General features: G+C 38.2%; 1 protein-coding gene across 4 annotated transcripts in view; it reads left to right on the top strand.

The window, feature by feature from the left end:
- The window catches only part of FRAS1 (Fraser extracellular matrix complex subunit 1), a 409,376-nt gene that overhangs the window by 277,104 nt on the left and 118,234 nt on the right, over window positions 1-14,038 (top strand). For all 4 annotated transcript variants that reach the window (XR_012500267.1, XR_012500261.1, XM_074345854.1 and 1 more), the window contains exons 29-30: window positions 115-441; window positions 9,213-9,366. Coding sequence is in view for 2 of the 4 variants with exons in the window: in XM_074345854.1 (XP_074201955.1) it covers window positions 115-441; window positions 9,213-9,366 (481 nt within the window). In the remaining 2 variants the exon portion in view is untranslated. The remainder of the gene's footprint in view (window positions 1-114; window positions 442-9,212; window positions 9,367-14,038) is intronic.

Below are 14,038 nucleotides of genomic sequence, written 5' to 3' on the forward strand. Positions count from 1 at the left end.
CCTTAAAAAGCACAGAAATATCAATCAGCTTGCACACACCTGGCATCTGGCTCACTGGATTGTCCAGTCTTTTCCTGCTAGTGGCTTCCCTTCTCCTTCCCTTCAACTCCACAGGCCCCTTATGTGCTGAGAAATGAGGCCCTCCACATTAGCAGAGGAGAGAGGGGAACCATCACCACCCAGCTGCTTGACATCCGAGATGACGACAACCCACAGGACGTGGTGGTCCAAGTGCTGGATCCTCCAGTCCATGGCCAGTTGCTCCAAACCCTTCAGTCCCCTGCAGCCCCAATCTATCAGTTCCAGCTGGATGAGCTCTCCAGGGGCCTTCTCCTTTATGCCCACGATGGCTCGGATAGCCCTTCTGATGTCGCAGTCTTGCAGGCCAGTGACGGACACTCCTTCCAAAACATACTGTTCCACATGAAGACTGTGCCCAAGGTAGGTGTCATTCCTAGAGCTACAATGTGCTTGCACCTACATGTGAAGTTTTGTTGATGATACTGTTTTGCAATATTCATAAATTTGAGATATGGGTAGTTATTTATTTATTCAAATATTTATTAAGCACCTATTATGGAGATACTTAGGACATGCAAAGATTAATAGAACACATCACCAAAACTCAGGGGGCAGTGTATATTTTGTTAGGAGCACCTTTGATTTGAAAGTCCTGTGCCCATGTTCTCTGCAGAAGGGAAACTTTTGAACCTCTATGTTGCTGCCATAAAATTCCTCTTTGTCCATTGATTTTTTTTGTCTCCTGCCTGAGCATGATTATAGGAATCGAGTGCACCCCCGTTCCTGTCTGCTCTTTTAAAATAGCTCATGTGATGTGAGGCTTGCAGCCAGGTTATTATAATGAATCAAAAAGGATGCATTCAAGCCATTCTGTTACCCCAGCTGAAGGAGGATGAGGGAACTCTTTGAGTAATCATAAGAATCCCTGGCCCAGTAAAGAGCCATAGTTCTCAGCCCGAGTCATCACCTCCATACATATGTTTTCGCTAGACCCATGAGTACCTATCTTATTATTTACTTAATATTTATCTTTGAATCCAGTTACTTTTTTACTGTGACCTCTTCCTAATAAATAATACCTATGAAATCATGGGCTTAATGTAGAATTGTACTTTTTTCCATAGTATTAAAATTTATGTACAACCATTTAGTAAAATTTCATCCACATACAACATGAGATGTTTTGGGATGTAATAGGATGGCTATCACTTTTTGGGAAATTCTGGGCTGGCCCATGCTGGATCAAAGGGACCTATTGAAAAACACTTTCAAAGTCATTTATTACTGAATGATGTTTCACGAAGCTCTTTTCTCTGTAATAGCAAGAATGACTCTTTCCTGTGATGGCAGAGTGGGAGACTTAACAATTTTTTTTGAACTTTTCATTCCAAATATCAGTACCTACTGAAATGTCATTGATGATTAGCTAGAGAGATTGATTTGCTGAGGACAGCTTAGAAATCACTTGTCACCTTCCCACCAAAGATCACTCAGAATTTGCGAAGGTCAATAGCTGAATCTAATATGATCTGCTAGGTGGTTTCTCAGGCTCTTGTCTCATTATTTTCAGCTGCTGAAAACAGTGATGGTGGCCTGAGATAGATGGGAGGGAGTAAGTGAAGGCTGATTATGAGATGGAGCTGGCAGAGAGCCACCTTGTAGCTGATCCTAATTATCACCCTGCCACAATCACCCTGGGAGATGAGGTTTAGTTCTGAAGAAATGAAGTCTAGACCAGACACAGAAAGTTTTCTTTTCTTCCTTCTTGGTTTCTTTCCAAAGATTGTTACAGGATTTCAGTGTAGCGCTAGCAGTCGCCCTTCGTATCATGGTTTCATCTCCATGTTTGAAGCTCATTGCCTTGTATGGCACAGCCAGCTTGGGTGGTTGTGCGCCAAAGTTGAAGGACATTTCTAGGATTTTAGCTGCTTCAGCTACCAAAACAAAGAAAAGTCCATTTTTAATTTACAAATAAGGCACAAGCACAGAACTTGAGAATTCTTTTAGTGAATTCCCTCAACTGGGGAGTCGTGTTGGTATTTACACTGTCTGTCCCCCCTCCTTCCCCTTTCCATCCCTCCATCTCCTATAGTCCTGTGCTTACCTGTTCATCAGGTGAACTAATGGCTTCTAAGCCAATGAATCAGGATAATGAAACCAGTTACCAGAGCCCCAGTAGCCATTAGGATGTACTCATTACAAACTTCACACTCTAATCCTGATAATACTTTACAGATACATACTATATTTTCTCTTAGGAATTCAGAGTACTTTTCTCAATTTATCTATTTACTCATCTTTCCAATATCTTGGTGAAGAAGGTTGGAATACAGGCCATATAACCTTATTGCTTCTAAGGGATATTTTATGATATATTGGTGGAAAATGTTTTTGTTTGTTTGTTCTGCTTGTAACCTTTATTGGGCACTAATGCTTGACATGAATTATTCCTTTTGATCTTCACGATCATCCTAGGACGTTTGTGCGATTATTATCTCTAATCTTCCAAAAGAGGAAACAGAAATAAAGCAGGTTTCCAAACATTTAAAGAGGCTTAAAAATGTTTATTTTTCATAAAGGTATTTAGTGATGGAGCTGTGATTTCAAATCAAGTGTGTTTAGGCCCCTCACACTTAGCCTTGCAGTTTTTTCATTCCAGCTCATTTTTTCCCCCAATATTTTGGTCATATATATTCTTATCCCCTAATGGACAGAATGGAGACAGTAATTTGGTCATTTTCTCAGTGTCCTATCCACACAGCCTGGGCCCCAAGCCTCTTGGGATCTTCCCTGTGGACTCACCACATCTTGTTACAGGTGAAGCTATTTATAGTGTCTACTGGAGCCCAAGAAAAAAAATTGCCTCAACTGTTAATGGCTTCCAGTAGATATAGAGTCAGACATGATTGATTTTGTTCCCATAGCCATTTCTGAAGGTGGGCATCCAAGTCCTTACCTTGAGGCTACCTGTGTATTAAATTTGGAGAGAGGACAGTTACCGACTGATGTCTACTTGGTGGCTTAAATGGAATGGCCAAGCAGTTTAGGTCTAATTTCTAGTAAATGGATGTACAAATTAATCTCAGTGTAGTTCAACATAAAACTTAACCTGGTAAGATTGATGGAAAGGGAGGGAGGGCTAGAAAAAGGAAGCTTTGTGAGGACAGGAACTATTTCAGTATTACTCTCTCGAGCCACGCACATTGTAGAAGTTGAGTACATTTTTGTTGGAAGGACAGATAGATGGTTGGATGCAGCAACTTGAGTTAGGCTGGTGCCTATGTTCCTGTCTTTGAATTGATCTCTTGCATCAGATAAAAAGTCTTCAGGGCACCTCTGCTGACTGAGGGGGCCCCTCTGAGACTGAGGGTGGGGGCTGTCGGTTCCAGTCTTATTTATCAAGTTCTGCATCACTTCCTCCCAGATTTATGTTTTTATCCTTGCCTTGGCAGTGAGTAAACTTGACTGCCACCTCCAGGCTTATACTGAATCACCGAGGAGAAAATAGACCCAGGACTGATGTTGAAACATGTTCTGTTGGGGGGAGGAGGCAAAAGAATTCAAAAAGATTAAAAGGTAATAAAGAATGCTCTGCTGAATAGCTGTCATTAATTGGGTGGATTACCAAACCGAAGCCTGCTAGAGATATGATTCTAAAGCAATTCAGGATCTAATAAGGGCTAAAATGTGGGCAGGGAGAAGCCATGCTTATTTGTGGGTTTCTCCACTGCTGGGTTTTCAAGGAATTACCTTCTTTTTCATTAATTAAAGCCTCTCTGGAAATCATGCCTCTTTTTCCACTTTGGCAATAAATCTGATGATCTTTCTGACCTCATTTGTTGTTGTTTGAGCAGTTATTTTCTGCAACTGGCTAATGCTTTGATGTTAAAAGCCCCCAAGTGTCGTGCTATGAACCGGACGGAAAATTCTATTGCTGAGAGTTCTCTCTGGCTGTTTGACCTTGGTAAGGGCTGAGTGCTGCTAAAAGCCCTATTGTGCTTTCCCTCAGTTTTCTTAAAACCTGTCATGGTTTTAAACCCATGGATTGTGTTACAGGGACACAGTTTGATTAAAAGGATGTTTGTGAGAGTTATAAATATCAATGGCATAAAAATGTTTATTTTTCTGAATAAGAGTCTGCCTATCTCATAAATAAATCCTCACCACGTATCAGGGTTTCACCATTTTGGGCTTGCTTAGCTTGTTCAATTTAATGTCTTGTAAGGTACATTGCTCAGAGTATAGACTCAAGAAGTGTTCATTGGTTACAAAATATTTGTTTGCTCATTTATAAAGCAGTTGAAATCTACATGGAGAGAAGTTTCTGTATTCTTCACCCAAAGCTGCAAAGTTTCTGAGGCATATGCACACATTGACAAACACAAGAACAGTCCAATTATCTTTCCATTGTTCTTCATTTTGGCAAATAGCATCTATGTCTCACCTTATATGTGCCACTGAACATAATCCTTCCCTAAAATCCACAATATCCTACAAGATCCAACTTTAAAAGCTATGGTATAAATGAACCATTGCAAATTATTTTTTTCAGAATAAATAAAATGTGAGGGTTACTGTTATATTCGATTATAGTCATTTTCTGTTGAATAAATTTTAATTTTTTTTAATCTTGAATATTTTGGTTTGGGGTTTGGGGACCCCATCATGTTTGAGCTCACATTTATGTCCCAGTCTTTAACTGGGGAGGCAGAGAAGTTTTCATTTTGTTTGTGGGATTTTTCCTTCAAATGGCAGAGGCGTGGGCTCTTACTTATGGTTTACGACATTAATGTTTTTACTTGCAATACAGTGTACAATGGTTAAACTTTATTACCAGCATTTCTGTATGCCTATTGTTCTATGAAATTAATTAGAAGAACTATTTAATTTAAAGCACTGTTTTAATTATGTCCCTATAATCCCTTGTTGGAATTTCACTGCCTTCTAATGTGGACCCTGAAGGATATATAAAACATCACTAGGCAGAAGATTCTTCAACTGAAATTATGGCTAATTTCTTGAGCTTACAGGGATATATGCACCATTGTGCAGAAAAAAGCTACAAGCACACTTCGTTTTATTGTGCTTTGCAGATACTGAGTTTTTTACACATTGAAGTTTTGTGGTAACCCTGCATCAAGCAGGTCTATCAGTGCCATTTTTCCAACAGCATTTGCTCACTTTGTGTCTCAGTGTCACATTTTGGTAATTTGGTCACAATGTTTCAGAATTTTTTATTATTATTATATTTGGTATGGTGATCAGTGATCTTTGATGTTACTATTGAAAAAAGGTTATAACTTGCTGAAGGCCCAGATGATGGTTAGTAGTTTTTGCAATAAATTTTGATTAAGGTATGTATATATTTTAGACATAATGCTCTTACACACTTAATAGACTGCAGTATAGTGTAAACGTACAAATTTTATATGCACTGGGAAACCAAAAGAAATTTATGTGGCTTGCTTTATTGCAGTATTGCTTTATTGCAGTGGTCTGTATCTAAACCCACAATATCTCCAAAGTGTGCTTGTATAAGGAGATAAAGAAATTGCAAAATGTCAGAACCACCGGGGAAATTATGTTAAAATTTGTTTTGGATGCATTAGCTATAGAAATGATGGTGTACAGACTTCTAGTTACCCCTTCTCAAATCTTCCCTGGACCATCTCCCAAAAGAAAGCAACTGACAAAACCATCTTCATCATAATGAGCAGGAAGAATTAATACTTCTTTTCCTTGGACAGTTGTCTGTTTCTTCTTAAGTACTGTAAACAAATAATTCAGAAACAGAGGTATGTATATTATAAATGTAAATATTCTAAAAGGCCTGTCTGTGGAGTTTGGTAGAACCACTCTAGACCCGTTGCTATCTCTGTCCTGGGTGATGCTTCTCACGCCTTAGCGTGACTCCACATCTCCCAGGGATCTTGTTAAAACACAAGTAGGAATGCATCAAACTAACTGCTGTGCAGCAAAGGAAACCATAAACAAAATGAAAAGGCAACCTACAGAATGGGAGAAAATATTTGAAACCCTATATCTGATAAGGGTTTAATATCTAAAATACATAAGGAACTCAATTCAATAGCAAAAAAATAAAAATAAAAAATGACCTAAGGGCCTGCATAGACGTATCTCAAAAGAAGACATACAAATGGCCAACAGGTACATGAAAATGTGCTTAACATCACTAATAATCTGGGGAAGGCAAGTCAAAACCACAGTGAGATATCAGCTCACATCTGTTAGAGTGGCTGTTCTCAAAAAGACAAAAGATAACAAGTGTTGGTGAGGGTGTGGAGAAAAGAAAACTTTTGTACACTGTTGGTGGGAATGCAAATTGGTGCAGCCACTATGGAAAACTCTATGGACATTCCTCAAAAAATTAAAAATAGAGCTATCATATGATCCAGCAATCTTACTTCTGAGTATCTATCCAAAGGAAATGAAATCAATGTCTCAAAGAGATATCTGCATTTCCATGTTTATTGCAGCATCTTTCACAATGGCCAAGCTATGAAAACAAACTAAGTCCATCAATGGATGAATGGATAAAAGAAAATTTGGCTGTATATACAATGGAATATTATTCAGCCTTAAAAAAGAAGGAAGTCCTGCCATTTGTGACTGCATAGATGAGCCTGTAAAATAAGCTATACAGAAGGAAAAATACTGTATGATCTCACTTATATCTGTAATCTGAAGAAGTCGAACTCATAAAGGCAGAGTAGAATGATGGTTGCTAGAGGCTGGGGTGTGGGGGAAACTGAAAGGTGTTGGTCAAAGGGTACGAAGATTCAGTTATGAGATGCATAATTCTGAAGATCTAAAGTATAGCATGGTGACTATACTTAATAATACTGTCTTTTATACTTGCTAACAGAGTTGATCTTAAGTATTTTCACTACACACACGAAAACTATGTGAGGTGGTGGAGGCTTAATTAGCTTGATTGTGGTAATCATTTCACAATTTATACATATATTAAAGCATTACATATACCTTAAATATATACAACTTTTATTTGGCAAGTATACTTTAATAAAGCTAGTGAAAAAAATTAAAATGCAGATTCTAATGCACAGGGTCTCATTCAGAAGGACTGGGTTGGGGTCTAGGAGTCTGAACTTCTAATAAGCCTTTCTGGTCTCTGAACGTTGACTTGCAAGACGTCCTGTCTCCTAAAAATTGACGCTCACATAGGAATTACAGAGAATTATATTGATAAAGTCAAGTCAAGATAAAAATGTAGTAGGAGAGACATCTGGGGACATGCATTCAGGTCAGTGGGCTCAGTTGCTTGGGATATGAAAAAACCACATTGCCTTTGTCCAAGAATGTGGTCGTTGGTGTATGACTGATCTCTATAACGTAATCGAACTTGACGAGGCTGCTGCTATTAGAAAGATTTCTTGCAATTAAGATATCTGGGTGCAAGTTTATTATGATACATAAAAACTCTGCTGGAGTTACTAGGGCCCTTTTCCCCAGAATTCTGGTAGGTAACATGCAAAGTTCTTGGCACACTTTGATGTTTTTGTAAATAACATGTTGTAATCAATTGTGAAGGGAGAAAATTCTGTGGGGTTTTTCCCCTGAGCACCAATCACAATAAAAGGTGCCTTTGCTGCTGTTCTCCTAGGCACTGCCTTGGGTTCTTGGTGACTGTGGTGGGAAGAGCTGGGACTGCCTCCTGAGAGACGCAAACACTCTCATGTCAAGTGACAGCACAGGAGTATTTGTCGTCTTCTGTTCTGAATATTCCCCTCCTGGGAGTGCTGTTTGCTCTGTTCTGTTTATTGGCATATTTGAAAGTAATAGCAGTAATTTAGAAAAACATCCCTTCTGAAATGCCCTATTTCGAAATATCAGATTTACTGATTTTGAAAGTATGAAAACTGAAAACTGAACACGGGGAGCCTCACTAATCTCATTCCATGGAAAATGTCAGTTAAGAGGCTTTGGAAGAGGTATGCACCTTGCACATCAGGAACGGCAGCACTTTTTAATGACATTAACATTAGCAGTTAGAGTGGTTGCCTTCTCAGGAGTGCTAAACAGGTGATTTCTTCCAGTCAGCTATTCCCAACTGTGGTTTTTCAGGGTTTCCCTTTCAATCAGACATCAAGGCCCGTCAGTTTGGCCTCTGTAGAGTTTCTGGAATTATTCATTCCACTGCAATCACCATCTTCTCTCACCTGAGCCATTACCAGAACTTGTTACGTGGTTTCTGCAGCTCCAGTTTCATCCCAGCTCTAGTCCCTCCCATCTCTTGCTGCTGGTGGCTCTCTAAAACCCAGACCTTAGCATCCCATTTCTTCCCCTGAAGATTCGTGTTGACCTTGCAGTGCCTACAAGCTAAATCGAGAATTTTAGCACAGCTTCTGCCTTCTACTAGCCAACATTAAGAGAGAGTCACTTTTCATTCACCCCCCTCCCCAGCCCCCCAGACTGTACTTGCGCAGACACTTGGATATTTTATTAAGCACACAATGCCTTGTCTCATGTCTTTGCTTAGGCTGGGCCCTCTTCCTCGAGTCTGTTTCACTTGTCCATTTAGAAAGCCCAGTTTTTTAATCATTCAAGAATTAAATGATATGTCCATAGGAAAGCCTTCCAGAGCATTCCTTCCCCAAAGAGGAAATCTCCTTTTTCCTTCATTCTCCCCCAGCGCCCTGCTCAGACATCGTATAGAGCATCACTTGTGATGCATCCTAACTATTTATGTGTCTGTCTCTCTTCCTCATTAGACTGTAGTTTCTGAAACTGAGGTCCTATTTCAGCCAACCTTCTATATCTTAAACCTCTAGCAAAAAAGCTGGTTTATAATGGTGCTTAATGAATAGTTTTTGAACATAGGTGGATGGAGAGGATGGAAGGACAGGTCAATGGACAAATGAAAGAAAGAATTGGAGAGACTTAGTCTTCCTGAATGATATGAGTTATTTGCTCATGATAAATTAGGAAAAAAGCAAGGTATATACATATGTACATATATACAGACACATGAATTTATCTACACATAATACACACACATATATTCATAGGGTGACTCTAAAGCTATGAATCTCTCTTATTAGACAATCTTTAGCAGCAATAGGACCTAATAACTTATGTTTTTTAAGGATTGGTATTTTCTTATTTTGCTTGGACCTAATAAGAGTGTAATTCTGTACCCTTTATTCTAGAATGATGGAGGTCTTCGGCTTGTGGCTAATTCAATGGTGTGGGTTCCGGAAGGGGGGATGCTGCAGATTACCAACAGAATCTTACAGGCTGAATCTCCAGGTGCCAGTGCCTCAGAAATCATCTACAAAATTACACAGGACCACCCCCAATTTGGTAACTCTTTTTTCTTAACCATTTCATCATTGCATTCAGCAGTCTTGGACATGCTTTTGTTCAATGCCACACAGCAAAGTTTGTGTTTCCAATGAACTTGACTTTCTAATACCCCACAAATCCCCTTTAAAGAAAAAATAATCAAAATAGCTATCACACAATATACATATTATGTACTAGGTAGAATGCTAAGTAATGTAAATGTAGTATATTTAAACCTGAAATATAAGTTTTAAAACAGCTTCATTTTACAGAGCAAGTAACTTGCTAAAAATCACCTCGCTAATAATATGTCAGTTTAATTTCAAAGCTCAGGCTCTCAAACTCCACTTTGTGTCTCTCTCAGAACATCACCAGACTTCTTGATGAGGCTTTCCTTTTTAAAAAATTTTAAAAGTTAAAAATTAAAACTTTACATGAAAACATTTCTTAAGATCTCCATTGTTACTTCTACTTCCAGCAAGATAGTAGAGTATGATAACCTATCATCATCACCTAGAAGTGATGGATAAAAGAGATTAAGAATTATAGGGCATTCATAGCTGACCTCCCAAGAATAGAGAGAAATCTCCAAGTGCCAGAAACAAACAAGGAATGAAAGCCAGTCTGGGCATGAGCTGATAGCATAGCTTCCCTGAGAGGGGTGGTATGTATCTCAGTAACCTTGGGGCTTGGGATTTAATGCCTGTGCAGAGGCAGAAAGTTGGAATTAAGACCCTGCATGAAACCAGGACTCTGAAAAGACTTAACCTTCCATTAGAGGGACAGAATGGAAAACAAGAACTCACCATCACAGAGAGAGATGGCAAAGAATCCTACCTGTGTTTCCAGGGCTCAGAGTAAAAACGTCTGCACAGAATTCAGAACTTCGGGCCTGTTTCTCCTGTAGATCCAAGGTTAATTACGCTGTGCGCATTATCTGAGAAACCCAAAGCAGAGGCATCAATATGAAAATTAACCTCAGACCAGTGATACTGCTTGAAGAAACTAGTAGTAACTGCTATAGAATTTCTACCCACAACTCCAGACCATACAAGATTCTCACAGATAAACCCACTGAAGACTAATTTAGAATTCAAAATTACAGAACATAAGAACAGAAAACCTATAGTACTGTAACCAAGACAAACAAGAAGATTAAAACCCCAAGGATTTCAAATAAAGGAACAACCTTACAAAAAGTACAAAATAACCATATTTAAAATGATTGAAAGACACAAAAGGAGGAGTTGAAAATGTATGGAAATAACAAAATGCTATAAAAATAAAAAAGACAAGCAGGTAGATTTTTAAAAAGAAATGAATAGATCACCTGAAAATGAAAATTACATTCATTGAAAGTAAAGACTTGGCACATTTTTAGAGAAATAAATAATGTTTTTCCTCAGGGTTATCAGAGTTTTAAAATCAGATATATTTTCTGTGGTGAGTAAAAAGTTAATTTCTGTACTATTTAAGAATAATTCCAGGGCCCACAAAGACATTGAAAAGCATCATCTAATCAATCATTGATAGAATTATAAAACAGTCAGTCTACCTGGGTGTCATTTATGATAGTTGTGTAACCTTAAAGAAGGCAAGTGGACCTCCCTTGAGCCATAGGTTTCCTCGAAAGATGAAGCTAGATCATTTTTAAACTTATCTTAAAAGAATTTTAGGCTTACTGAAAAATTGCAAAAATATTATGAAAAGCTCTTGAATATCCTTTATCCAGCTTCCCCCAGTGTTAATATCTTACATAACCATCAAATAATTATCAAACCCAGGAAATTAGCATCGATACCATGTTATTAGTTATTCACAGACCTTATTCAGCTTCGCCGTATTTCACCCACTGATTTTAAGCTAGACAATGTTTTAAGTCCTTTTCAGCTCTAAAAATCTTTGACTCATTTGATGTATTAAATTTCTTATCTTGATTATTAAAGGCCAAAAAATTAAATTTCCTAAACACAGCCCATTATCCCAATATTCTATTTAATATAAGTATTAAGCCTTTCCTACTATAACTCTCTTAATTAACTTCTTCCTATGAACATAATCCTATTTCTGTGTGTTCAGAGCTCCCTACTGGTAATAATCAAATCGCATTACACTTAGGAACCATTCAAGAGTGAAAAAGGTGGTGGGAACTAGAAGCCCACTTAATACAAATCTACTTACATCCAACTGCCCCAGTGATGCGGATTATGGAGCCCTTACCTCCTTCCACCCCAGCTACTTTGCATTCCCTCATCACATTAGAATGTTCCGATTGGACTCTAGGCTTTTGTGAAGACTTGATGGTGGACCTAAACCCAGCGTAAATTGCTTGTGTAGTATTTGCATAAAGAGCTTAAATTCCACCACTTGCAGACTCATCACTGTTTTCAAATATAAGTTTAGATAAATTGATTAATACTTGCACCTTTAACTACTTCACAGGTTTGGAGGAAATTTAATGAGATGGTTTTAATGAAGTAACTTGAAACATCATTTGAGGGAGAATCTGACTTCATCCAACACATTGCCAGCTCTGTTATTTAGCATACTGTAGGAAAACTTTAAAGCAAATTATGTAAATCCCAAAATAATTCATGGAGATTCCAATGAGTTTCTAATTCTTTTTACCTATTACATTTTCCCTTCAAGAGTCTTGGTTAAAATATTGACTTCAGTATAAAGGAAATCACTAGTAGAGATTATTTTCTGTTTTATAAACCTGCACTGTGTTTTAAACATGGATTTTCATATATTTAAAAGGTCATCTCCTTGTATTTGTCGTACTATGGTAAAAGCAGAGGTGAGGTACTATGCAAAAGCTCCCATCTCGATGGAGTGAACCCCCCAGGATACTGGCATTTCTCCCAGTCTACCTATGGGGCTTGTCACAAAGGCACCTTGTATTCAGCATACCCAGTGCTGAACTCTTCCTTTTCTCCTCAACCAGCTCACCCTCTTAGTGGCATCACTTCCCTGCCCATCACCCTACTCAATAGGAAATTGTCTGGTTCCCCCCTCTTATACTTTACAGCCACATTTGTCAAGTTCTGTTGCTTCCGTTTCCTCCGTGATTCTTGTATCTGTTTGTTTCTTTCCAATATTACCTCTGTTGCTTTAGTCTAGGTTCCCATCTCTCATATGGATTTTGCAGCAACCTCGTAATTGGCCAGACTGTCCACATAAATGTTAACTACTGTTGTTATCATTCTCACAAAGTCCAGCCTCTTTAACAGAACTTTCACATACACTCTGTGTTCTAAATCAGTCTGTGCCTCTAACCTACTGAAAATCTCACAGTGGCTCCCAGTTGCTTCTGGGGGCTGATCTCCCGGGGAAGGAATTGCATCTTGCTTAGCTTTGATTTCTCCACCCCAAAGGGCCAGCCACAGTAGCTAGCACCTAACAGGTGCTCACTGATTGTTTACTGAGTTGAAATTAATGGAATTATCCAATCTCCTATGATTGCTATTAATTTGCATGGTATGGCAACTTTTTTTTTAATCTGAAAATACGTTTATTTCTTTAGGACTTGTTAGGAAAATTCTGCTTAGCTTTCCTATGATAAAGCAGAATAGCTAGGAAATTGGCATTTGAATATTTTCTATCCATCTACTCTCCACATTTTCATTATAGAATTCTCCTTTCAGAGTATTTTGCAACTATACTCACATTCATAAACAGTCCACATCCTGGAAAAGCATGTTTATTAGCAGAGTCTTATGAACAGAAGTTGAAGCAGGGAGAGATGGGTAATGGAATTTGTGACTTAGGTACAAATGAGAAATAATACAAGAAAGAAACTAGAGTGAGTTGATTCTGTACATGATCGTTTTAAGAAGAATGTTGATGTTTTTCTATTACTTCAGTATTTCATTACTATTCAGGATATTATGCTTATTTTTAACTTGAATTTAGTACATATAAATATTAGAATGAGTAGTTCCTTGGAGTAAGAAAAACAGTTTCTCTAGGGTAATCAAAATGCACTGTCAGTTGCCTAATATGTCTAGGGGGCTAAGATCTGGGCATCCTACAGTATGTTTTAAAAATATATGCAGTTTCTCTCTCTCTCACATACACACACACACACACACACACACACACACTCTCACTCCTCTCCCTCTTACTATCTGAGCGGTAGAGATGCTTCTTTGAGATTTCTTGTTAGATGCTTTTTCTTGAGAACAGGGCTTCTGTTTTCTGCAGTTCATTCTTCTCTTTGGTCTTCACTGGAAGGTGTATTCTCCTTGTGAAATTTTGATTGTTCCTGTAACAACTCTGTATTTGCAATCTCACTTTAAGAAAATAGTAGCTTCAGGTGAAGAATAAGCATTAGAAACAGATTGGTGGTGGTGGTGGTGGGATTTAGATTTAGATTTCCTTGCTTCAATTCTAGTAAAGTTTAGAGAATGAAGGAGAAGAAAAGATGATCTGTTATTTATCAGTGTAAATGTTGGGCTGTGAACATAAAATAATCATGATGGGTAACAGAGTTTCATGACCAAGAGAATGAACTTCAGATTCAAGTCCCAGCTCCTCCCCTTAGGATTTGTGTGACTTCAAACAAGTTATTGACTTTCTCTGAGCATGAAGAACTTTGTCTTTAAAATGGAAAAGATAGTAGCATTTTTAGAGGGGTTAAATAACATAACAATATGCATGATCAACATTCTTTTTAAGTACCTGTGAA

The sequence above is a fragment of the Camelus bactrianus genome, chromosome 2 (genome assembly GCF_048773025.1).
Source record: "Camelus bactrianus isolate YW-2024 breed Bactrian camel chromosome 2, ASM4877302v1, whole genome shotgun sequence".
In the NCBI taxonomy this organism is placed as follows: domain Eukaryota; kingdom Metazoa; phylum Chordata; class Mammalia; order Artiodactyla; family Camelidae; genus Camelus; species Camelus bactrianus.